Genomic DNA, 26,864 nt, shown 5'->3' with positions numbered 1-26,864 from the left:
AGAAGAGGAGTTTGTGGCACAACTTGACAAGAAGAAGGGATCAGTTGGTAGGACATGTTCCGAGACATCAAGGGATCACCTATCTAGTATTGGAGGGCAGTGTGGAGGGTAAAAATCGTAGGGGGAGACCAAGAGATGAATACACTAAGCAGATTCAGAAGGATGTAGGCTGCAGTAGGTACTGGGAGATGATGAAGCTTGCACAGGATAGAGTAGCATGGAGAGCTGCATCAAACTAGTCTCAGGACTGAAGACCACAACAATAACAGTTCAAAGATGGATGCATCGATGTTGGTGTCGATTTCATTGGCCCCCACCCCCGCAGTACCGAGAACTCTTGAAAGGCCGTCGGGGGGGAGAGGGGGGGGAGGGGGGGTGACTATGGCATCGGCAGGAGTGGTCCGCGGGAGCCGGACCACGGTCAGCTCGACAGCGTCATTGGGGAGCTGTGTGGGTAGATGTCGTGAAGGAAGTTTTGGCTACCGAACCTGGAAGATGTTGAAGCGAGCCAGGCGTTGTACTGGGCATACTGGTCATCAGTGACAAGTAGGCCGGCAGTTTGCGGGTGGAACGGAGCGACAACGACAATGTCTCAATGTCTCCGGTGAGCATGGCGAACACACGAAGCATGTCCAGGTCGACGTCGGGTGGGAGGGAAACACATTTCACCAGGTGGCAGGGAACGGTGGAGGTTGTGTCATGAGCACTGGATGAAGAGAAACACACAATGAACAGTGTACAATCACTCAGTATTATTGAGATTTCGTGGATTAAGTCCAGGGGGACAGGCACAAACATCTCGAGCGAGGGCACGTATAAGATGGGGGGGCATGAGAAACCTCGACAGGGCAAGGCAGGTGACGGTGGAGAGGTCGAAGGGACCGGCGAAGGGCCCGGCGGCGAGGGCATGATCGTAGGTAGGCTCGACATGGGGAGCATGTGGTCACTCGATGGAGTGCGTGAGACCGGAGTAGAGGGTGAGGTCGGAGGAGAGCTCAACGATTGGAGCTGGAATTTACTCGACCGAGTGTGTAAGTCCGATGTGGAGGGAGTGGTCGGAGCATTGTGAGCCACAACAGTGAGTGGCGTTGTCGTGGCCTGAAGGGGGGTAGAAGAAGGCTCGACATGAGCAGGCTTAAGTCTGTTGAGAGAGACTGTAACAGCTGAATATTTCCTCTAAATGTCATAGGTGTTGGCTGAGCGCCGGAGAATTCGGTACAGGCCGGTATATGGAGGTTGGAGGGGATCACGGACAGTGTCATCTCGGAGCATGACGAACTCGCAATTGTCCAGAGATTTCGGGACGTGAACTTTAGGGCGGGAGTGGCTGGTGGATGGAGGGATATGGAGATTGATGAAATGGCGTCTGACGCGGTCCACGAAGAAAGGTAAGTCAGACTGAGTGAGAGAAGCGGAAGGGCTCACAAGTTCGCCAGGGAGAACAATGTTCTGGCCGTATACGAACTCAGCTATTGTGCCTCTGAGGTCTTCCTTATAGATCGCACAAATGGCGAGTAGCACAAGGGGAAGGGCCTCTGTCCATAGAGAGTCATGGCATCGAAGAGCCGCCTTGAAAGTGCGGTGCCAGCACTCAACTAGCCCATTACTTTGCAGGTGATATGCTGTGGTATGGATGTGCCGGGTGCCGCAAATGTTACAAATCCTATTGAACAGGGCCGACTCAAATTGTCTACCTTAGTCAGTTGTGATGATATCTGGACATACGAAACGCGATACCATTGACTCGACGAAAGCTCGAGCAACAGTTTCTGCCGTAATATTGGGGAGGGGGACAGCCTCGACCCAGAGATGTCTGGAAACGCCCAGGAGGGATCGAAAAGGCGCCGAGGGGGGGTGAAGTGTGCTTGTGTAATTTGCAGCGTTGGCACGCGACGCAGGAGTGTGCCCATTGCTGGCAGTCCTTGTTGACATTTCTCCATACAAAGTGCTCCACTATGAGGCGGGCAGACGCACGAACACCGGGGCAGGCTAAATTATGCAATGCATTGAAGACAGCTCAATGGAGCATGGTTGGGATGAGGGGCATAACGTGCCCATACTGTCGTCACGCCAGATCTCACCAGAAATGCCAAGGAAGGTGGTGCGGACGAAATGTAGTGAAGAGATAGAGTCTGAAATCAGGTTTTGTGTTTCCTCGTCGGCGGGTTGGAGGTTAGGCAGTTCAGAGAGGTCTAACAGCGAATGAACGGCGTTGACTCATGAAAGGAAATCAGCAACTGTATTGTCAGCACCCTTTGTGTGTCTGACATTGGTGGTGAACTGAGATTTGAAGACCATGTATCTGAAGCGGCGAGGAGGCGGGTCAGCTGGCGGGTTTGTAATGGCCGCAGCCAGGGGTTTGTGGTCCGTTAAAACATAGAAAGGGCGTCCCTCAACGTCAGTCTTAAAATGCTTGATCGCTTCATAGACCACGAGCAACTCCTTGTCGAATGCGGAATATTTCCGTTATGCATTGGTGAGCTTGCGCGAGAAGAACTGCAGAGGCAAAGTATGGCCATTGATTGTCTGGCTAAGGACAGCGCCGATGGTAGTATTGCTCGCATCTGTGGTGATGAAAAGCTACGCATTGGGATGAGGATGCACAATGGTGCAGGCCTCGGCAAGAAGATTTTTGAGGGCAGTGAAAGAGTCAGTCATAGCAGGGGTCCATGGAACGGGCCGAGATCCAGAAGTGTTGGTGCCTGCCACAGCGTCCGTCAGTGGAGCCTGAATCTCTGCAGCCTGAGGTAGATGTCGGCGATAATAATTAACCGTCCCTAGAAAGCGCCGGAGCTCTTTGAATGACGAAGGTCTGGGTAGGTTTAGTATTGTTTGTACTTTCTCAGGGGGCGGTGAAATGCCGTTGGCAGAGGCCCAAAAACCAAGAAAAGTGACAGTGGGTTGATGTAGCTGCAATTTGTCCTGGTTGGTCTCGATGACTGCTGCCGTGAGTGTGTTCATAACAGTTTGCACATGTCGAATGTTGTCCTCGACGGAGGAGCTGAACACAAGAATGTCATCAAGATATGCAAAGCAGAATTTTAGGTCGAATAGCACTTCATTGATGAAGCATTGCCAGGTCTGCATTGCGTTTTTCAGACCGAAGGGCATGAATCGAAACTCAAATAATCCAACTGGGGTGGTGATTGCTGTCTTCTTGCTGTCTTCAGGTGCCATTGGGATATGGTGGTAAGCCCGTTTGCAATCAATGACAGAGAATGTGGTCGCACCTGCGAGGGAACTGATGAAGTCGGCAATGTTGGGTATGGGGTAGATGTACATAATTTTTGATGCGTTTAGTCAATGGTAGTCTCCGAACATGCACCAGGACCCGTCTTTCTTGGGTGTCATATGTATGGGCGTAGACCAGCTACTGGAAGAGGGTTCAATGACGCCGGAGTTTAGTAGTTCAGAAATCTTATTTTTATGGTCAGAGACAAAGTCGACGTGGTTTACTGGAGATCGGGGGACCTGGCGTGAGGCGAAGCTTGTGAAGTGTGCCGTTGGTGAAGATGGAAATGTTGCCGGCGGCGCAGGAGGCGGTTTGTTTACAATGTGTGGCGGGCGGGGCAGGCAAGGCGTGGTCGTGGTGTTCGGAGCCACTCGGCGGACCCGACGGGAGCCGAGGCAGCAAAGTGTCCCAGGGGTCAACGCGACAAGATGGCCGCTGGCCCGAAGCAGTGGCACCGTGGTCAGGTGAGCTCGGCAGAGCTCGTGAGCCATTAGTGAGTCCATTGTCCGAGGGCATGGCCTGTGGCAGCACGGTCGCAGGCAAAACGCTTGGCGCGAGTGCACTGTTTGTGTTGTCAGTGGCGGTCACACGGTGGCGCGCAGGAGCCGAAGTTGCATAGTTTGAGGTGCTGTCCGCAAGGGGCGGGGTAGGAGCTGTCAGTTTGGGAACACGTGACGCCTGTTGCGCGTGTGCACTTGTGTCCGGCCGAGTGTCAGACGATGCCGTGTTAAGAGGGTGTGACTCTGTGGAGCTGTCAGTATATGTTATGGCAGTCTTGATAGCACAGTTGCGAGGGGTAGCGGGAGGTAAACACATGGAGGCTCGATTGCTGGGACTGCAAGCAGATTCGGCGCACTTACTGACCTTGCTCTGTTCTTGCTGTAGTGTCTGTAATTCTTTGCTGCATCGGAGAGCTGGAGCTCAGTTTCATGGAGCTGGAGGGAGAGCTCGAAGTTTTCCTTGTGTAGGTGAGTGACGTTTTCAAGCTCGACAAGGCATTTGTGCGATGTTTCTTGTAATGTCGTCGACAGAGACGATCATGTACGGATGAGATGAGCCCAGACTGATATGTCACGGGGGGGTTTTCTCGCCGGAGCACAGGGGAAGTGAGTCTTGGATAGGTGATGAAACACGGTGTTTCACACTAGGTCCAGTGAAAGTTTGTGGTGTCGCAAGAAGTCAATGCCTAGTATAGGTTCGTAAATTTCGCACACTAAAAAAGTCCACTCGAGTTTGCAGTTTGCGGGGAGAGAGACGACGTGGGAAGTTGAACCCGAGCATTGTACTTTAGTTGAATTCACAGCCTGCATTGAAGTATGATGAGGGCGAATGTTCGACAACACTAAGGACATAGGCAGTAGCGAAACATCGGTGCCTGTGTCCACTAGGAAAAGGTATCCCGACGAAATGTCTTTAATGTAAAGTCGTCCGCAATTATCCAGTCGTTCCCGGACAGAATGGAGCACTGGGGGGTGCCTGTCATGTTGTGCACAGGAGGCGGCACCCAGACCTACCTGCGATTGGCGTTTGGGAAGTAGCATGGTGGTCTGCAGTTGCGTGCCGCCTCACGAAACCATGTATGGAAGTAAGAGTATGGGTACTACGGTTCCATTCCTTGCAGAACATTCATTGCCAGTGGTGGTGGCCGAGGTTCGGTGGCCGCAGCAGGCTCGGTTGCAGGAGGGGGCGTGACTGTGGGCAGAGCCAGTGACGCCCCAGTACCTTGTTTACTGCTTCCCGGAGCAAGCGGAACGGTCGGCACAGTGCGGCAGGACGATGAGCCTGAACCTGAGACTTGTCAGGTAGGCAGTGGCTGGCGAAATAGAGCAATGATGCATCGTGTAGCAATTGTCATTCTTTGCTCGACAGGTTCGGGAGACATCCGAGCCAGAGAAAAGTGGATGGGAGGAGATGGTTTATCTGACCAGATGGCGAGGTGAGCTGCGTCAAAGAGTAGATCGGCACTGACCAGGGCACATAGCCGTCTCCAGAACTGGGAAGGTTTGTCGTTGCCTAGTTCCTCAATGTGGAGCACTTGCTGAATTGCTGCCTCAGTTGAGCGTGCAAGGGCTGTCTTTTTGGCTAGAGTGTACCGGGTAGATGAGTCCGGGGCATCGACCAGGTCAGCAATCAAGTCCTCCTGTTCGTGCAGGTGGGTGATGAGGCATAGAAACCTGATTGACTCGTCAAGTTTGTAATGGTCGAACACTTCGTCTGCAATTTTGAACCAGTTTGTAGCTCTGTCGGGATTAAACGGCGGCAGCGTCGGTAAGCATTGTAGAATGTTCAGAACATGTTGAGCTGAGCTCGTCAGGGCACTGTCTGAATCGAGCTGTTGCAGGTGTGTTCAGATTGATGCGGCGCGGAAGACTGACACGGATGAGGCACCGGGATGTGCCGAGAATGGTTGCGGAAGCTCGACTGGAGCCGGCGCTGGGGCGACAGGTGAGAAAAAGTTCTAAGTTTGAGACCGCGTGTTAGTCCACGGCAAGCTCGACATATAATCAGAGCCGGGGCCACCTGTGTTGCAGGGAGGCTGCGGAGGTGCGGGCTGTCCAGAAGTGCAGTGTGGGAAATGATGTCGAACGTGGGACGGAATGTGTGAATGTTCACTGTTCATAGTCACTCCACTCGAAACAGTGTACTGATAAGGTGAATGTCGTGGCAAAAAACACTGAGGCATAGCAGTGGGATGGAGGTGTAGGTCAGGCACAGATAACAAGTTATTGTTCCTGTTGCAGGCCGAGGTATCGAAGTAGGAGGGCATGAGCTGATGCTGAACCGAGGCAGGCGTGGGCGTGGTCAGATGCTGAGGAGGTTTACCTGTGAACGAAGCAGTTCTGGCCACGTGGCAGGTATCCACATGGTACTGCACAGATTGTGGCATGGCAAATCGTTGTCCTGGCAGTGGTAGGTTGTCCAACGAAGCATTTGCAGAAATCGGCATAGGTCCCATACTGCACGGAGATCCATAAGAAGTAACTGCACAGTCGATGAGGGAGGGCACATGTGACGGGAACAAAGGTGTTTGATAGCTGTAGTCATGCACACTCCTAACCTCACTTATTATTGCAGGCTTGAAAATGTCCGGCGAAATCGGTGTAATCATCGAGTGAGAGGCATCGTGTTGCAGTCCTGGTGGGTGAACATCGCCCGCAACACAATGCATGTCGATCACAAAATCTGGCGTTAGGCACTGGGCCGAAGTCATTGTTCGAATGCTGTGTTGATGTAATACATGCAAAAATAACTGACGCGGAGGTCGCGGACACAGTAACACGGCGAAAACGGAAGACGTTACAACTCGGGGTCACCAGTGAGGGAGATGTTCAGGTTAGTTACACCAAACAACCCCTATTTCACAGTAGTTCATTTATTCACCCAAACACAAACAAGGCTCACAAAGAACGGGACATGGCAGAAGAAGCCAAAGATAATCTTAGCTTAGTTCAAAGATGGATGCATTGATGTTGGTGTCGATTTCATCGGCACCAAAAGATAATACAAGATAAACTCAAAATGAAATGCAGAAGATAAGATGAACTTACAAAAATTAAATGTATGAGAACGCACTTCATTTTGCCTTGTTATCATGTACAAAAATTTCTGTGTGATAGAAAACATCAGGAGCACTTATAAAAGTTGTTACATAGGTCTTATGAAGCTCTTGTAAAATACATCACATAAGATAAGAGATTCTAAAAATACAAATAAAGATGAAAGTAAAAAACGGCAGTGCATATGATTCTTCCATGTTATCAAATAAAAATGTTTTAAGCACCATACTGATTATAAGATCATGGTATGTATGTTTCTGTAGAAGATGAAAATAGACGGGAAGTTATTTAAAAATCTTCTATAGCTTTAGTCAGTCTGATGATCAACCAAGTCACCTGGATAATTTTTAATGTGATTGTAAATTTCTATTTCTTCAAGTATGCTCATAATTCTGAAGCTAGCATGATAATTGGAGTTACGTGTGATTGAAGTGAAAAAAATAACCAGAATGCTAAATAAATAATAAGAAGAAAAAGCACATTTTTTATTAATCATTTGTTATCAGAAACAATGTACCAGTGAAATAAAAAGTTTTAATTCAACTGCTGTCTTCTAAAAGTTTGTCGAGACCCAGAAGCGATCACACTAATATAGCAAAACTCTTGGTTGAATATAATAGAAAGAAACATTCCACGTGGGAAAAATATATTAAAAAAAGGTGCTGTGACTTACCAAACGGGAAAGCGCTGGTAGATAGACACAAAACTCTTGGTTGGTGACACATCTCTCTACTGCAGGACTATCTTTGCAGCAACACAGTCTGAGCTTCACTGCAGGCACATGCATCTTTTCGACATATTGCTTCAGGACAATAAAGCATACATATTTCGCATTTTCTGTCTCAATCATTCAACTGTGAGCATCCTCACCTGGAGCCTCTCTACACCGGTGACCCTGCGATGAACACTAGCACCTAATATTGATTATCCTGCATCTTTTGTCTCATCTCATGTATGAAAACAATGGGACCATGTCACGATTACAGTGACATGGAATATGAGTACAAGACAGTCACTTAAACAGAGTGCCCCATTTATCTTGTTCACCCAACATAACTTTTTATTGGTGCATTAAATGAAAAATTGTTTCAACCAGTTTTAACATCATTGGTTAGTTCTTGCTGATGATACAGGTTTTATGTATCATCACGGATATGGGAGATGTGGAGTAGAGTTTAAATTTTTTAATTGGAACCGTGTACATTTTATTCAAGAATACACTTACCGTCTCCAAGAGGTATTCAAAAATACATCGCACTGTTCAATTTTTGTCAATAAAATGTAGATATGCAAATGATAAACTTCTTTTGCTTGCAGAAACTGTGCTGTTTACTACCTTGACATTTCCTACTTATATAAACACAGGTACTCATCTCCACCCCCCCCCCGCCCCCCCCCCCCCCCCCCATTGTAGATATGAACATTTTGCTGATTTGAAACTTCCTGGCAGATTAAAACTGTGTGCCCGACCGAGACTCGAACTCGGGACCTTTGCCTTTCGCGGGCAAGTGCTCTACCAACTGAGCTACCGAAGCACGACTCACGTCCGGTACTCACAGCTTTACTTCTGCCAGTACCTCGTCTCCTACCTTCCAAACTTTTGCTGATTTGTTGTTGTGTTCTTGTATGTATTCCAGGAGTGGAGCCACAGAACTAATCAAATTTCTCTTTTCAGATGGCTTTGCTTGCTTTTTTGTGTAAACCATAGCTACTCCACCCAACTTCCCTGTGCCACAGCCTCAGACAACCAATGTGATGGATCTAACACACGTTTTTCAGTTTTAGAACCAATAAATTGCTGCTTGCTGATGATGGTACAACTACTATTGGCTGCACAAGTTGCGTCGGCTGTACAACTGACCAACAAACCAGACCAACAAGTTCTGCCGACCAGTACCACCATTCCAGCAACTTAACAACACTAAAGAAGAATGGCTCAAACACCTGACTGAGTCCCAAGAACATAGTCAAGTTCATCATGTTCAAGGTACTGTAAAACTACAATACTTCCTTTCGATTGCGGGGTCCCCAGGGTTCAGGTTAACACAAAAACTATTCCCAACCACATCTCCTGATGAAATCAGTTATGGCCAAGTATTTGATGCATTAATCAAGTACTATGACCAGCAAGTCCAAGTAGCTGCAGCCAGATATCACTTCTTTTGCTTGCAGAAAAAACTGGAACAGATGTACTGTCAGTGGGACACACAATTAACGGGCATGACTAGGAAGTGCAAATTTAAATGTAGGTGTGGCAACTTGTACAGTGATTTAATGATAAGAGATGCAATAACATACAATATTCCAGGTAGTTGAATATGGGAACAGATCCCAAAGTACTCTGATCCATCACTTGCTCAAGTATTGCAAATCTTAGAGCAATATGATTCGGTTGCCATAACGACCAATAAGTCTGCCCAGGCCTCGATTTGTCGGGTTGAGTCGCCCCTTGCTCGTGTCTGCCCCAAGCAGCCACAAGAGTGAGCATGTACACAGCCATGTGGACAGCCACATAGACAGGTAAACAGGTCTGTGAATTTAGTGAAGTCATGCCCTAAATGTTTTGCTTGCAAGACAGGATTGCCCATCACATAACGCAACATATTACACATGTGGAAAACAAGGCCAAGTCCAAGCAACTTGTTTGAAAAGGCACAAAAACGCCAATCAATTTTAACCTCTCCCAGAGAAAACAGGCTCATGCACATGCAGTGAATGCTGTGTTTTCTAAACCTACAACAGGTTCCGACAAAAGTAAGGTTAAGATTGTGCCTCCTTCTCACTCTAGTGCTGTGCAATGATATTCTGAGAAACTATTTGCCTCACTACAAATTGTTGGCCATGGTGTGCACTTTCAGTTAGACACAGATGCCTCAGTAACTTTGCTTAATTGTACCATGTACAAATAGTTGGGCTCACCACGCTTTTCTAAATCTAGCAAGCACCTCACTGCTTACAACAAACAGGAGAGTGTTTGGACATTGTAGTTCGCCTGCCACTTACAAATCTCACACTAGAACAGTGAATTTTACTGTGTTGAAATCAAGAGACAGTGAGAACAAATATGGTTTAGATGCCTTTAATTTGTTTGGCATTAGCATAAAAGACAATGTACTTTCAGTGTTGGATTTTGCACCAGAAGACAGTGTTGTTAGCCTGCTTAAAGAATTTCCTGAACTGTTCTCAGATGAATTGAGAAAAGCTAATAACTTTGTAGTGCATGTTATATTGAAAGGCAATGCATAGCCTAAGATTTACTGGGCCCACCCCATTCCAATTGCTTTTAAGAGACGAAGAAGCCAGTGAATTGAAAGAATTGCAATATAGTGGTGTAATTGCTCACATTCAAGCTAGTCAATGGGCAAGTTCTCTTGTTTTGTTGCATAAGTCTTCTGGTCACATTCACATTTGTGTTGACTTCAAGCCTATGTCAACCTGCAGACAGTAGTTGACATTATGCAATACCTCAACCTGAGGAACTCATGGACAGGCTTGGTGGAGGATGTTACTTTTATGAGACAGATTTATGTGATGCCTACTTGCAAATTCTGTTGGACGAAGAATCACAGAAAGTGTTTGTTGTAAATACACACTTAGGACTGTTCAAGTATTTGCATTTGCCCTTCAGCAGTGCTTCCGCACCCACCATTTTTCAACATTACTTGGAACAGCTGACAGCAAAAGTGCCACTTGACAATATTGTCTTCTCAGGTCGTACACCAGAGGAACACATTGCCAATTTGCTTACTCTTTTTCGAGTGTTGTCAGAAGCAGGACCCAAGTGTCATGTTGAAAAGTGTGACTTTTTTTAAAACTGAGCTACAATACTTAGGAAATGTGATAAAGAGTCAGAATGTGCAACCCCCCCCCCCCCCACACACATCTCATTTGATAGCAATCTGTGACCTGCCTGTTCCCCACAATGTGTCTGAACTGCAGTCAGTACTAGACAAGATGACGTACTACATTCAGTTCATACCGAATGCTGTTAAGATCGTGGCTCCATTGTGTTGCTTGCATCGGAAAAATGTGCCTTTTGGGTGGACTAAAGAGTGTCAAGATACATTTCAGAAACTCAAAAATGCTTTGCTTAGTGACATATGTATAGTGCACTTTGATCCTGCCAAGTTGGTAATTTTGCAAGTCGACGCTTCTTCCTACAGAATCAGTGCTATGCTTTCACACAGAATTGGTGCACAAGAAAGACCTATTGCTTTTGCCTCAAAGTTGTTAACTCAAACTCAGTGCAATTATTCTCAAATAGAAAAAGAAGCTCTTGCTATTATCTATAGTGTGACAAAATTCCATCACTATTTGTATGGTCGCAAGTTCTATTTAGTGACAGATCACAAACCTTTGCAATCCTTGTTTCATCTGTCAAAGCCAGTTTCTACATGCACTGCTGAAAAATTGGAATGTTGGGCTTTGTTCCTTTCACAGTATTGGTATTAAATTGTGTACGGACCTATGGCAAAACGTGGCAATGCAGGCATCCTATCTTGCCTCTCGATTGTCTCAGACTCTGAAATGATACATCTGCCACATCTTGTTGCCAAATCAAGGTGCAGAACTCTGAATTCCTGGGATCCTTTCCCTTGCAGCACAGAAAAATTGGACAAGCCTCGGTAGCAGACCCTGAGCTCAAGATTTTGCTGCACTACATTCGCATGTCTTGGCCTCCTTCATTGAACAGTATCCAGAACTTAGTCGTGTGCCAATATTTTGCATATTGGCATAACCTTTCAGTTCAACATTCTAGTTCAAAATGACAGTGGACAATCGTGTGTGCTTATCCCCGAAGTGTTACAAAAGAATGTGTTGCAGTTGCTCCACCAAGGAAATTGGGGAACTGTTTGCACTAAACAGTTAGTGTGACGGCACTATACTTGGCAGATGGACACCCACATTGAACAGATGACATCACAACATCATGTATGTACAGAAAACCAATCCGCTACAACACAGACATTCTCAGCTTGGCATAAGACTCAATCACCATGGCAACGAGTGACATAGACTTTGCAGCATCATTTTGGAACACTTGTTCCCTCATAGTGGTAGATTCTTTGAGTAAGTTTCCATTTGTGGTGCCTATGGCTTCTACCATATCACGTAGCATCATCCAAGCATTGTTCTCCATATTTTGCATAGAAGGTTTGCCAGAAGTACTTGTGTTGGACAGTGGATGACAGTACACTTCACACGATTTTGAACAGTTTTATGAATGTAATGGCATTCATCATCTAACAAGTGCTCTGTTTCACCCCCAGTCGAATAGAGAAGCAGAACACTTTGTACATAGTTTTAAACAGATGACCAAGCTTCACACCACCCACACATGGGAACAGGCACTGCAACCCTTTCTCACCTCCTATTGTTCCCACTCATGAGACGGACCACTACCAGCAGAACTTCTGTGTGGCCACCACCATCAGATACTGCTACACCCACTGCTGCATCTGGTGCCACCAATTGTCCACAAGTATCACCTTGCGCCACACAATCTTGTTCTGTTGAGGGTTTATGGCAACTGTGGGTGCTGGGAAAGAGGTGTGGTCCAGGAGCACATTGGCTCTTTTATGTACTTGATTGCAGGTCCTGATGGTTTGCAGCACTGCCACCAGAACAAGATTCATTCATGTCATTTGCCCCGTGATTCTGCTGTTTTGTTCCCCCAGATTCACGGCCTTACTGGACCGCATAGCCTTTGCAGCTGTTCACTGGTGCTACCAGGCACTCCCAGAAGGAGCAGATGGACAATGCGCCCTCACCCCTGTCATTGCCCCAAGAGATGCCCTCAAGCCTGGATGTGTGCCCTGGCAACAGTTTTCCAGAGGATGTTACTGTTGCCTCGCGTGCTAGATGGCGGGGTCCTGTTGGGAGTGTGCTGCCCTCCACAGTCACGAGTCCTGGCTCATCTCTATGTCCAGCATCGTGCCTCCCTCCCTGTTGTCATTTGCATCTTCTCTACATGGCAATGGTGCATCATTTCTGGGGAGAGGAATGTGCTGGTGTATGCTGTCACCAGAACACTGGTCAGCAAAGGTGTAGCAAGAAGATCAATAAGTGTGCCTGTGAGGAGGGAGGCCAAAGACAAACTCACAAGCAACAAATCACCAACATCCTCTTAACTGCAAGTATTTAGATTGTCAATGCTTACCAGAGGGCTCAGGCTCAGGCTCAGGCTCAGGCTCAAGCTCAGGCTCAGTTTCAGTCTCAGCACAATTGCTCAGTCACTGACGCACAAACTTGCTACTCCAGTATGGCTTCTCATTCATTGTATAGCGGAACTTGTACTTCACCAGCTGTGAGGCTAACATGGACTAATATTCAAGAGCTTCTACCACAACACATGGATGCTGTTAAAGCTAAGTAACAGCTATCTGTTTAAGTAAATAAAGAACCTTGTCAATACATGTGGGCAGTTGTATTGTAGAAAGAGGATACCAGCCAACAAACAACATCCTCTCCCTTGATTCCTATGGTACAAGATTCTACAGTGGTGATGAGGACACTACAGCCAACTTCTAAGCATAGTTAATTTTTATCGCAGACACATATCTCGTGCAACTGCCATCCAGACAGTGCTGACAAACACATCAGCAGGCAAGCACACAACAGGCAAGCAAGATACTGAATGGATCCCACAAATTCAACAGGTATTTAAGCAAATTAACAACTGGCTTTCTCGGGCCATGATGCTGGTACACTCACTTTCCACTGTACACCAATCAATCATTTCTGATGCGACCGATTTCTCAATTAGAGTGGTTCTCCAACAGTTAGTAGCAGGAATATAACCACTAAGCTTCTTTTTCAAGAAGTGGACCAATTCCCAACAGATGTGGTCAGTGTACAACAGCTGTATGAAGCAGTATATCAGTTCAAAGATGATGTTGAGGGCAGGCCTCTGCCCATCTACTCAGATCATCAGCTCCTGGTGGATTCCACCTGCAATCCATCACAAATCTGTTGCACACATTTTTGTCATTTAAATTATATTGCACAGTTCGCAACAGATGTTTGACGTTTCCATGGAACAGACAATATCATGGCAGACTATCTCTCTCAGATCAATGCACTCACTGGATATTGATTATGATGGACTAGCAGAAGCACAACTGCAGCACATAGTCAATTACATGAACTCCTATGCAACACTACAACTGTGTGATTCCTGGCTCATCAACACAAAAATTGTGTGATGTTTTACACAATCATCATTGATCACTTGTACCGCTCAGCATGAGCAGAATTTTCTTAATAAACAATATGGGTGTCCTACCCAGGCATCTGTCCAACAATGAAACTACTCACAGAATGCTTTGTGTAGTCAGACATCATAAGAGACAGTAGTTCTTGGACCACAGTGTGCTGAGAGCCAAGTTCTAAGGCAGGATGCCATGCACAGCTACAACACAGATGTTATTTAATCCATAAGGGCTGTTTCCAGCATGTCCACCTAGACCTTGTTGGGCACCTCCCCAAATCAGGTGGCTTCCGTCACATCCTTTCAGCAATTGACAGGATAACTTACTGGATTGACACTACACCAAAGTAGGTGTATTCTGGCAGGAATTTTGCTAACATTGGCATCAGCATATCCTGGAAAAAGTTACATCTGCACTCCCAGAATCACCGAAGTCAGCATCTGATACTCAGACAATTGTACTGTGACATCAGCATCCACAGAATTCGGACATTATGTCATTGCTCCCCCCCCCCCTCCCCCACCTCCCTCTCCCTATGGCCAATGGTTTCACACATTTGTGAAAATGCTGAAGTGCACCAGGTGCAATGGCATGCTCTGTTTCCTAACCTTTGAGCAATTTTAATTTTTATAATTTGATCCTGTGTGCACCATCTTTTGTGTTCTCTATATTCTCCTGTGTGAAGCAGCAGCAATTAGCCAGGAGAAGTAGTCTAGGAGCAACTATTTGTCAGTTCGTTTTGTTATAATAATGTGATTATTATCAGCAAAAGCTACCAGTTTGTGCAAGCGCATCTCAGCACTCCAGCATGGTGGGAGGACACCAGCTTAAGTTGTACTACTTCCATGCAAAACTTAGAGAAATTAATAACATTATGACATTCTCTTATTTAATGTGTTTATACTTAGTGTGATTAAACAAGCTGGGATCTCTTTACTTCCTCTCTTGTTTAGCCATCTGCCTCAAATTAATTTTATTTTCATTTTTGCCTAATTACCATTAATTAAAAGAGAAAGGCTGGCCCTCAGTCTTAAGGAATATAGCACCAGGTCAAATTTTTTTTTAGATTTGTGTATTAATTAATTTACTACTAGGATTCTTAAAGTATTTATTTGGCTCTATTCGAAAACTTATTCGCAACATCAGCCGTTAATTAATTCAAAAATAATTACCAAGTTTACCAAACGTATTGTTTATATAACTATATCTGTTAATTCCATTATGATAAACAAATAATTCAACCTAAACTTTGTGGTAGAAGGAACTGTTAAAAAGAAGGAATTTTTCAATGTATTCGGTTAATTGAATGAGTTAGGTTGTAATTGTAATTTCTGTAACTTAAGTGTTGAACAGTGTATAGTTTCAGTACCTGCTATTGTGAGGATATATAAAGGACCAATTTTTGGTCCTGATACAGTCAGTCCACAGCCAATTTTCAGATATGAAACATGTATTTATTAGATTGGCACCAAAGCATCAACTTAACTGTCGAATGAGTGTAACACAAATAGGCCATGTGTTAGAGCAATTAATAACAATGTCTATTTAAATTATTTGAAAAACAGTATCACATGTACTGTATTATTCTGCAAGAACTGTGAGCTGTGTGTTTAGGTTTTTACTCCTCATAGATGTTCAACAGCAAGCTATAGCAGTATGCTGATGTTTCCTGCAACTTATTAATGAGGCTTATCAATATTTACCAATAGTGAACTGGCCACATAATTGTGTAATATTGGGGTCGAGGGGGGGGGGGGGGGGAGGAGGGGGTGGAGGGGGGTTGTGAACAGTGAAAGAAAAGAACCATGAAACACAATTGTGCAACTGTCGGCTACATCAATTACATTAGTCAGTGTTGAACTTCCACCCCCCATGACACTGAGGACTATCAACGAATAAATAAAGCAGGCAAACATCACACTTAGGTGTTGTTGTTATTGTTACAGTCCCTGATCCATTGTTGGTAGAGTCACAACAGTCCATTGAATTTAGAGTCAATATGAGAGAGGCCCGTAACCCATACGATTCACACTATGCCATCTGAATGGCTACTATGCTCTGGAGTGCCATCAATGTACGGAAAGGCAATTTGTGTGATATGTTCAAGGAAATGCCACCTGGAGAGCAACTGCCATGAATGCCTTTGGCTGGGTCTATGAAGAAGAAAGAAACAATAGATAGAGGGAGTCTGACACTTTTATACAGGTTGGTCCATTGATTACGACCGGGCCAAATATCTCACGAAATAAGTGTCAAACAAAAAAACTACAAAGAACGAAACTTGTCTAGCCTGAAGGGGGAAACCAGATGGCGCTATGGTTGGCCCGCTAGATGGCGCTGCCATAGGTCAAATGGATATCAACTGCGTTTTTAAAAAATAGGAACCCCTATTTTTTATTACATATTCATGTAGTACGTAAAGAAATATGAATGTTTTATTTAGTTGGACCACTTATTTTGCTTTGTGATGGATGGTGCTGTAATAGTCACAAACATATGGCTCACAATTTTGGACGAACAGTTGGTAACAGGTGGGTTTTTTAAATTAAAATACAGAACATAAGTACATTTGAACATTTTATTTTGGTTGTTCCAATGTGATACATGTACCTTTGTGAACTTATCATTTCTGAGAACGCATATTGTTACAGCATGATTACCTGTAAATACCACATTAATGCAATAAATGCTCAAAATGATGTCCGTCAACCTCAATGCATTTGGCAATACGTGTAACGACATTCCTCTCAACAACGAGTAGTTCGCCTTCCGTAATGTTCGCATATACATTGACAATGCGCTGATGCATGTTGTCAGGCATTGTTGGTGGATCACGATAGCAAATATCAATCCACCTGTCATGAAATATGCGGTTGAATACCGCTTCAACCGCACGCGAGCTATGTGCTGGACACCCATCATGTTGGAAGTACATCACCATTCTGTCATGCAGTGAAACATCTTGTAGTAACATCGGTAGAACATTAAGTAGGAAATCAGCATATGTTGCACCATTTAGATTGCCATAGATAAAATGGGGGCCAATTATCCTTCCTCCCATAATGTCTCACCATACATTAACCCGCCAAGGTCGCTGATGTTGCACTTGTCACAGCCATCATGGATTTTCCATTGCTCAATAGTGCATATTATGCCGGTTTACTTTATCGCTGTTGGTGAATGATGCATCATCGCTAAATAGAATGCATGCAAAAAATCTGTCATCGTCCCATAATTTCTCTTGTGCCCAGTTGCAGAACTGTACACAACTTTCAAAGTTATCATCATGCAATTCCTAGTGCACAGAAATATGGTATGGGTGCAATCGATGTTGATATAGCATTCTCAACACCGACGTTTTTGAGATTCCCGATTCTCGCACAACTTGTCTGCTACTGATGTGCGGATTAGCCGCTACAGCAGCTAAAACACCTACTTGGGCGTCGTCATTTGTTGCAGGTTGTGGTTGACATTTCAAATGTGGCTGAACATCTCCTGTTTCCTTAAATAACGTAACTATCTGGCGAACCATCCAGATACTTGGACGATGTCGTCCAGGATACCGAGCAGCATACATAGCACACGCCCGTTGGGCATTTTGATTACAATAGCCATACATCAATGATATCGACCTTTTCTGCAATTGATAAATGGTCCATTTTAACACGGGTAATGTATCACGAAGCAAATACCGTCTGCACTGGCAGAATGTTACGTGATACCATGTACTTATACTTTTGTGACTGTTACAGCGCCATCTATCACAAAGTGAAAAAAGTGGTCCAATGAAAACATCAATATTTCTTTACATACTACATGAATATGTAATTAAAAAAGGGGGTTTGTATTTTTTTAAAATGCAGTTGATATCCGTTTGACCTATGGCAGCGCCATCTAGCGGGCCAACCATAGCGCCATCTGGTTTCCCATTGAAGCTAGACGAGTTTCGTTCTTTGTAGTTTTTTCATTTGATGCTTATTTCATGAGATATTTGGCACGGTCACTATCAATAGACCACCCTGTATATATGGAGTAAGAAGATATAACCTATAATTTTTTAACCATATCAATCAATGACAACAGTTTATAAAGTCCTAGCTGTTAAACAATGCCACCACTAGGAGATACGATGGAAATCCCAGCACCAATCCTAAACATGGATAAAGGAGGAGGGTTGGGCATGGGGCTAACAATACTATCCCAGAAAAAAAGAGGATTTGTGGAACCAAAGGACAAAGGAAGCCAGACAAATGTAACAGACAAACGGCCTTGGCAAAGGAAATGGAATATTAATTGGTATTTACCAATAGGGTATGCAAGAATGCTGAGCAGGACTGGAGGGTTACAGAATCTGAAACAGGAAATCAAAAAATATGTGATAATGGCAGCAATACAAGAGGTGAAATGGAAAGAAAGTGGAGTATTAGCATCTCAGACACATACATTATTCCACAGCTGTGGAAGCAGAGGATATGGAGGCACAGGTTTTCTGGCTGATAATGCTCAGAACACTCCCATAGTGTACTTTAAGCCTGTTAGCAAAAGAATCTGTGCATTATGAATGAAAGCCTGCTTCTTCAATATATCCTTCATATGTACATATGCTCCAACAGAAGATGCAGAACCAGTGGAAAAAATATATTCTGTGAGCAACTGGAACAGGAAATAGCAAGGGTGGCAAAGCATGGTGTTAAGGTGGTTATGGGGGCCTTCAATGCTCGAGTAGGAGAGAAGTTGCATACAAAAAAACAGCTGGTAAGTAGAGTCTGCATGAAGCTTCTGACATAATGGTACCAGACTAATTGATTTTGCCATGGGCAATAACGTGATCCTTAAAAGCACATGGGTGCAAAGGAAGGATATAAAGAAAGTTACATGGTGCTCCCCAGGTGGGATCACAGAAAATCAAATTGATCATGTACTCAAAGGCAGATGATGTGCTTCTGATATATTAGAAGTGGATAGTTGTCATGATGCATACGGAGATAATGATTACTATTTGGTAAGAATCAAATACAGACAGAGGATAGCCAATTACAGAAAGACCAAAAAAACTATTGTGGCAAGGTTTGATGATGCCAAGTTAAGAAATGATGAAAATACAGTACAACAGTATAAAACTATTTTGACAAATAGATATAAAGAAGCTGAAGATAGGGCAGGAGAGGGTATTCAAGAAAGATGGGAAACAGTCATTGGTATAACACTTGAGACAGTTGAAACTGTACTGGGTAGAAAGAAGCAATCGAGAACACAGGTCTGGTTTGATGAAGATTACAGGAGGAAGATAGAAGAAAGGAATGAGGCAAGAAAAAGAATGCTGTAGAGGAGAAAAAGAATTACTGCAGAAGAATACCAGGAGAAGAGAAGGGAAGCAGATAAGGAATGTAGGAGGAAAAAGAAATAATTTGAAAAATGGTGGATTGATGAGCTAGAAGAGGGAGAGACTGCTCAGAAAACAAGGAAAATATATTAGCATGAAAGGTAAAGGAAAGCTTTCCAACCCAGAGCAGTTTACTGCAAAGATAAAGAGGGAAATCTGATTGGAGGAAAAGATCAGATTTTAGACAGATGGGTGGAGTATTTTAGTGAACTACTGAATACAGAATCAGAAAATGAAGGTAAGGTTGATGCTGGTGGGGAGGAGGAGGAGGAGGAGGAGGAGGAGGAGATTAGTGTTTAATGTCCCATCGACAACAAGGTCATTAGAGACGGAGTACAAACTCGGATTAGGGAAGGATGGGGAAGGAAATTGGCCATGCCCTTTCACAGGAACCATCCTGGCATTTGCCTGAAGTGATTTGGGGAAATCACAGCAAACCTAAATCATGATGGCCGGACATGAGATTGAACTGTCACCCTCGCGAATGTGAGTCCAGAGTTTTATGCTGGTATGGTAGAAGAGGTGGAGCAGGAAGTAAACAGAGAAGAGCACCAGAATCAGTAGAGTGACCTACACTGGAAGAAGTTAAAGCTAGTATCAAGACTCTTAAAAACAATAAACTCTTAAAAACAATATTACAGTAGCAATGATAAAATATGATGGAGAAAAACTAATAAGGGATTGTAGTGGAAATAAGGCAGAAAGAAAATATGCTGGAATAGTGAAATACAGCAATACTCTGCCACATACATAAGAAACATCACAAAGCTGACTGATAATTATATACGAATTAGGAAAAATCATACCTTGGCGACTAAGGACATATGTAGGAGAGTATCTAAGTGACTACCAGCATGGTTTCAGAACTAATAGGTCCACTGCAGATCAGATTTTTACTATCAGATAGAACTTTGAAAAATGTTATGAATATAACATTGATGTCCACCAGCTGTTCATTGATTTCAAACAAGCTCTTGATAATCTCAAAAGGCATCAACTCTGGAAGGCAATGCAAGAGGCAGGAGTATCTGACAAACTGGTAAGACTGGTTCAAATGATTTTGAGAAAAATGGTATGCAAAGTAAAAGTTGAGGGCACTTTATCAAAGGCATTTGAAGTTAACCAATGATTGTGGCAGGGTGACATGTTCTCCACTATTCTGTTTAATGTTGCCTTGGAGAGAGTACATCTACATCTACATCTACATTTATACTCCGCAAGCCACCCAACAGTGTGTGGCGGAGGGCACTTTACGTGCCACTGTCATTACCTCCCTTTCCTGTTCCAGTCGCGTATGGTTCGCGGGAAGAACGACTGTCTGAAAGCCTCCGTGCGCGCTCTAATCTCTCTAATTTTACATTCGTGATCTCCTCGGGAGGTATAAGTAGGGGGAAGCAATATATTCGATACCTCATCCAGAAACGCACCCTCTCGAAACCTGGCGAGCAAGCTACACCGCGATGCAGAGCGCCTCTCTTGCAGAGTCTGTCACTTGAGTTTATTAAACATCTCCGTAACGCTATCACGGTTACCAAATAACCCTGTGACGAAACGCGCCGCTCTTCTTTGGAGTAATGCAAAGACACAAAACGGCAGCCCTGGGAGAACACTGTTTAATAGAGTGACGCAGGGTCTTGCATATGCAGATGATATTGATTTGTTATCCTGCAGGAATCAGGACCTGGAAGAAAAGTTAGAAAAATTAGAAAGATATGGAGCAAAGATGAGGCTGACAATTAATCAGTCAAAGACCAATTATACGTTAATATCTAGGAAAATGTATAGTGAAGGAGAACAAGCACGACTTTGAATGGGAAAGAATATAAACACAGTGAGAGCTTTAAATATCTTGGGTCACTGATAGCTGAGAATAATGACACAAGAGAAGAAATACCAGATTGCAGCTGGTAACAAGAGTTTCTTTGCACTGATTAAAGCATTTAAAGCAAGAAGCCTTAATAAGAGTCTGATACTGACTGTGCATCATACAGTAGTGAGAACTGTGGTGAGGTACGGTTTGGAGACTTGGACAATGATGCAAAATGATGAGTACTTGTTCAGAAATGGAAAAGGAAGATACTTCGGAACATTTATGGGCCAGTGAATGATAGGTGGTTTTGACAAATCAGAAATAACAAGGAGATCAGAGAGTTGTTTAACAAACCAGATATCATGACAGAAGAATAGAGCAATAGACTATGTTGGATGTGACAAGTTGAAAGAATGGTGGAGAACAACGCAGTCAAGAAGGCTTTCAAAGGAAATCCAGGTAGAGACTGTATAATGGGCAGACCAATGACCAGATGGCTACACAATTTGGAGGAGGACTTAAGAATGGGAGTTAGAAGATGGAGAGCCAAGGCAGTCACCAGGGAAGAATGGGCAGAGATTGTCCAGGAGGCCAAGGCCCTACATGGGCTGTAGTGACAAGGAGTCAGTAAGTAAGTAAGCTCTTAAACTTGCAGCAGCAGAAGCAGCAGCAGCAGAGTGTTGTAACAGTCACCTACATCATATTTTTTTAAAAAAATTGGTAGGACACTGGTAGTACTGGTTGTACAATTGAAAAATTCATAGGACACCAAATCTGGAACTGGTAGGAAACTGGCAGTTTGATAGGACACCAAATCTATAAATTGGTACGATGGCTGTACAATTGGTAAATTTACATTGCAGTGTCATATGTCCACCACAGTTACGCCACAAAAACACCACATATGCCATAATTACACCACAAATACAGCCTGTTTGCACCATATATATGCTGCAGTAAGATACTTCGACAATATAAAATAATGACATCATAGCACAGCCTGTAAAAATGTTAGTAGTGTGGTGCCAAATCTGGAAACTGGTAAAATTGTCTGTAAAATTGGAAAATTAGTAGGACACCAAACCTGGAAATTGGTAAAATTTGTGGGATACAAAAACCTTTGAACACTTTATGTGGATGTGTAACTGCTTACTAGATAAATGTAGTTCTTCGCTCAACAGCACTCAAGCATGAGCTAATCACAATGTTGCAATGCGCCCTGTACTCAAAAGTATTTGAATGATATGAATCATTTATCAATCATGCATTGTTACTCTCAGCCAATAGCTGTAGGGCTCCACTGCTCTCAGGCAATTTGCTCTCCATTCTATGTCTGTGCTCTGTACTGAGAGGAATAGGGTGTGCTTATTTGTTATAAGAAAATAATTTTTTAATAATATTCTAATTACATAAGTTTTTGTCACTCTTTAGTGAGAAGTAGCATTAGAAAATGGATGAGCTAAGATACTTATCTTGCTGTGTGTGAAAATTCCTCAAAATGTTGATAAATATTAATGTATGTACTTCATCATTGTAGTGTGTGTGAACTCTATAAAAATGTTGATCCTCTAGGTGAATTGTGTGTGTGATTAAACCTAAAAATGGCAGTCAGTTTTATCATGGCTTTTGTATCTAGCAGCAAAGTACTGGACATTTTTTCTGTAAGCACTACATACATATCAAAACTATGTAATGCATTTACATTAAATATTTCAACGCTGTGAATATACATTCGTGATCACTTATGTTAGAGTATTTGTCAATTAGACAGCTCGAATTTTTGCTGTCCATACACACGTGCACTTCTACTGAGTTGCTGGTTGCTAAAAGTATTGACTAGGTACTTTTGCAAGCCCCAACTTGTCAAAACAAATATTCTGTCTACTGCTGTGTGTAAATCAATCCCTATGTAGCTAAGCAAGTATTATATTAACGCAGCAGGAGAAACATATTCCTTTTACCACAATACTGTTGTGGCATCTGTACCACAGTATTATGTGGACAGCAGTGTGCCAGTATTTGCCAATCCTTGGCAACACTGCAGTGCCTATGGGTGTAGAAGAGACAAAGTGAAAACCAGTGCGAGCTAGAACTCCATGTCCAGTGGACGTTTATGAAGATCACAGATTCTGTCAACTGGAGATCACATGGGTCGAGCACAACATGTGCTCCCCACCAATGCATTTGCAATTTGAACAGACCTTGAGCATTCCCTCTGTACCATCGGATCTACAAATTAAGCAGTGCTATGTGCACAAGAGGTAATTTGTGTGCTCAGCCAGACACATGTCCTTTGCATCTCAATGGCCACAGGATCATACTGTGTGCTCTGCCACTGAGGAGTGTTCATCCTTCGGGATCAGTAGTCGAGCTATTTACTGCAGACACACAACCACAGGGCAGACAGTACTTCTGCAAGTTTTTAGTGTACCAACCATTGCCAGTAATCATGTGTTTGATCAATTACTATCACCTAAGCCTACGCCCTGAAGTCAGCATGTGGATGCAGCAGGAAAAGCCCACACACCACACAATAGACTTGAAAGTGGTAAACGGGACACGTATTGGTTATGCTGCCCCTTTTTGGTCCTGTTCATGTGGTTTAGCCAAGTGGAGGTGATTTTTGTAAGTAACAATGTCACTTGTGAGCTCAGCAAATCTGGACACATACTGAGCTGGCTTGATCAAAACTACTTGGCAAAAGTGCAGGACATATCACCACTGTACTGTCTGAAATGTTCACATGCTGCGGTCGCATGACTGTGATAAATAACTTGACCATTGACCCCAGATGGTGCACACACCTCAGGGATTGAGTGATCTGGTGGCCCTGGAGAGACAAACGACACATGTTCGGCCAAATGAAGAAATTACCTCTTGTCTCACTGAGCACCATTTATATCATTCATGGACATGACAGGACGGAGTGAAAAACTGGCACCTGTTCAAACTCACAAAAATGTCGGTGAAGAGTGTGCAATGCCCGTGTCCCATGTGGTCCATGGCTAACAGAATCTGTGACTGGCATAAACATCCAGTGGGCATGGAGGTCTAGCTTGCACTGTTTTCACTTCTTCTTTTCCTTACCTGTGGGCACTGCAGAGTTGCCAAAAGTTGGCCTAATGGTATAATCTGTGCTCACAGGTGAATACTAGCATGCTGCCCTCCACAATTCTGTGGTACGGCTGCCACATGGATCACCCTCTTGGAGAGTGGAGCTCTGTGGCCACGAGAAGTGAAAATGATCCACTTGCTGCCAGCATATGTTTGGGCCTAACGTGCTTCGTGTTGATGTCAGCGCAATGGCAGTGGCCCAGTCAGGTGTGATTGGGCAGCGGTGCATGACATCACGTGCCTGGCTGGCTGTGTGATCACATGGATCAGTAGCAACGGCAGTGACAGGCAGCACTGTTTGGGAGCTGTCTGTGGTGACATGTGGCTGCAAATGTTCAATGCAGAGATGTTGCCTTGAAGGGCACTGGTGCAGATACAAAACAAAACATTTACACTGATGTACTGTTCATAACACAGTGAATTCTTGACACATAGAAACATGGTGTGGCACTTGCTGCATCCTTCATGAGTGTGGCAGTGGGGCCACGGAGACTATGGAGTAGCTAGGCTCATGTGAATGCGGTGTCATTGAGACTCGAACGTGGGTCCCGGAGCAGTAATGGACAAGCCTAGAAGTGTGGGAGGCAGTGTCTGGAGCTCAACAGTAATGCGACACAACACAGCCTCAATGTTCAAAACATCAGAGGTACAGAAATGCGGCAGCAGATCCAGGAGCTGTATAACAGACCAACATCCAGTACGGCAGTAGGTGATGTTCAGAGCTCAACTGGAGAAGGGCTCACAGCAGGTGAAGTAGCCCATCAGAGACTGTCTCTCAATGGCACATGGCAAGTAGGATGCATGCAGGCTGCATTGTGTGGCATGAAATCATTATGATGCAGCATGGGCACTTGAAACAGACACAGTGCTCAGCTTGCATGACGTAGTCCACTGGCTGCTGTGGTAGGGGTGGCCAGCATACCCGTGTGAACGTGGGCTGGGTGGGGTGGGGCGGAGGTAGGCTGAAGCACACGTGGCTGCATGGCAACAACTGGCAGTGTGCATGCATCACCAGCAGTTATGGGATTGGGCTTTACCTGACCGGTTATGTGGGGCAGGTCCTGCACTGGGTTGAAGAAGGGAATGGGTGCCAGAGTGGTCAGGACATAAGAGGGCTTGACTTGGTCAATGGAGACTATAGTCAGCTTGCTGTTCCATTTGATCTGCAGAGTCTTCTCATCGTGAGTTACCACATGGTTCAGTCCTGAGTAGGGCAGCATAAATGGTGGCTGTATTGCATCTGTGAACAACATAATATGCCTGCTGTGCTGTAAATTGTAATGAACAAATACACTGCTGGAGCCATTCCACATTGGCACATGCAGTCAGAGGCCAGCCATCTGACTGCACAGACATTCTGACAGTGGTTTGGTGATGGTGGTACTTCCTTCACAAATCCACTGGGGATGGCGAGCATTTGACCATAGACTAGGTCTGCTGGTGAAATGCTGATCTTGTCCTTTGGTGTTACTCACTGGCCAAGAAATACGAGTGGAAGTGCCTCTGTCTAGGTGAAGTTGTGACACATCAGGGATGCTTTGAGCATCTGATGGAGCCATTTCACCATGCTGTTGGGTACTGTATGGCAACTGATCATTCAAGGTAGACATACGCCACACAGTCGGGTGATGTGCGTAAACAGCCCCTAGTCAAAGTGGCAACCGCGATCTGTTGTTACGCGAGTCGGGCAGCTGAAGAATGCCACTCAGGTGTCAGTGAAGCAATGGTGATGGTCTTGGTGGTGATGTCCACTGTTAGTATTGCCTCTGGCCAGTGTGTGAAAAGGTTCACCATTGTAGGTAGATACCGCTTGCCATGGGACAGAGGGAGGGTCCCACAATGTCCACATGGATGTGTGCGAAGCAGTGTGTCATATTAGGGAGGGTGTCAATGGTTGCATGGGTATGCCTGCCGACTTTGGCATGTTGGCAAGCAATGCAGGTATGTGCCTATTCCCAGCAGTCTTTTCAGATTCCCAGCCAGACAAAATGCATAGCCACAAGCATCACAGTGGTTTTAACACTGGGGTGTGATAGCCTTTGAATGCAATCGAACGCACTGCACCAGAACTTCTCAGGAGAAATGGGTGATGTGATGTGCACTTGTCGAGACATTGCATCAAATCTTGTAGGAGGAACTGGGGATGGGCACGAGTTCAAGTTGTAGGCCACTGGAGGTGTCTTGGCAGAAGTTGTCCAATTGTTCATCACTCCCCTGTTCTTGTGTGATGTCTTCAAAGTTTACGGGGGAGGAGACAGCAGCACAAATGTGAGACAAGCTGTCAGCAATGATGATGTCATTCCTGGACATGACACATGCTCCAGCTGTTGTAGTTGATGCAGTGAACAGTTGATGTAGCAGCTCTGAAATGCATATTTTATTGGATTCTGGCTGGTAAAAATAATGAAAGGACAGGCTTCTACCTTTGAACGGAAGTATTTCACTGGCAGGTACATGCAAGAAACTCACAGTCCTACCCACTCCATGAGTGTTGTGGATAACTTGTGTAAAAAAAAGTTAACTGGCTGCCAGCTGTTGCCAGTGTGTTGTTGGAGTG

The 26,864-nt window shown here is 44.5% G+C and overlaps 1 protein-coding gene across 1 annotated transcript in view; it reads left to right on the top strand.

Annotated features, from left to right (window-relative positions):
* Nucleotides 1-820: 820 nt before the first annotated feature.
* Nucleotides 821-26,864, top strand: part of LOC124622969 (filensin-like) — a 49,443-nt gene continuing 23,399 nt past the window's right edge. Inside the window, exon 1 of the mRNA XM_047148756.1 lies at nucleotides 821-977. Coding sequence (XP_047004712.1) covers nucleotides 821-977 — 157 coding nt within the window. The remainder of the gene's footprint in view (nucleotides 978-26,864) is intronic.

The sequence above is a fragment of the Schistocerca americana genome, chromosome 7 (genome assembly GCF_021461395.2).
Source record: "Schistocerca americana isolate TAMUIC-IGC-003095 chromosome 7, iqSchAmer2.1, whole genome shotgun sequence".
NCBI classification, from domain to species: Eukaryota; Metazoa; Arthropoda; class Insecta; order Orthoptera; family Acrididae; genus Schistocerca; species Schistocerca americana.
This window is presented reverse-complemented; position numbering and strand designations above follow the sequence as displayed.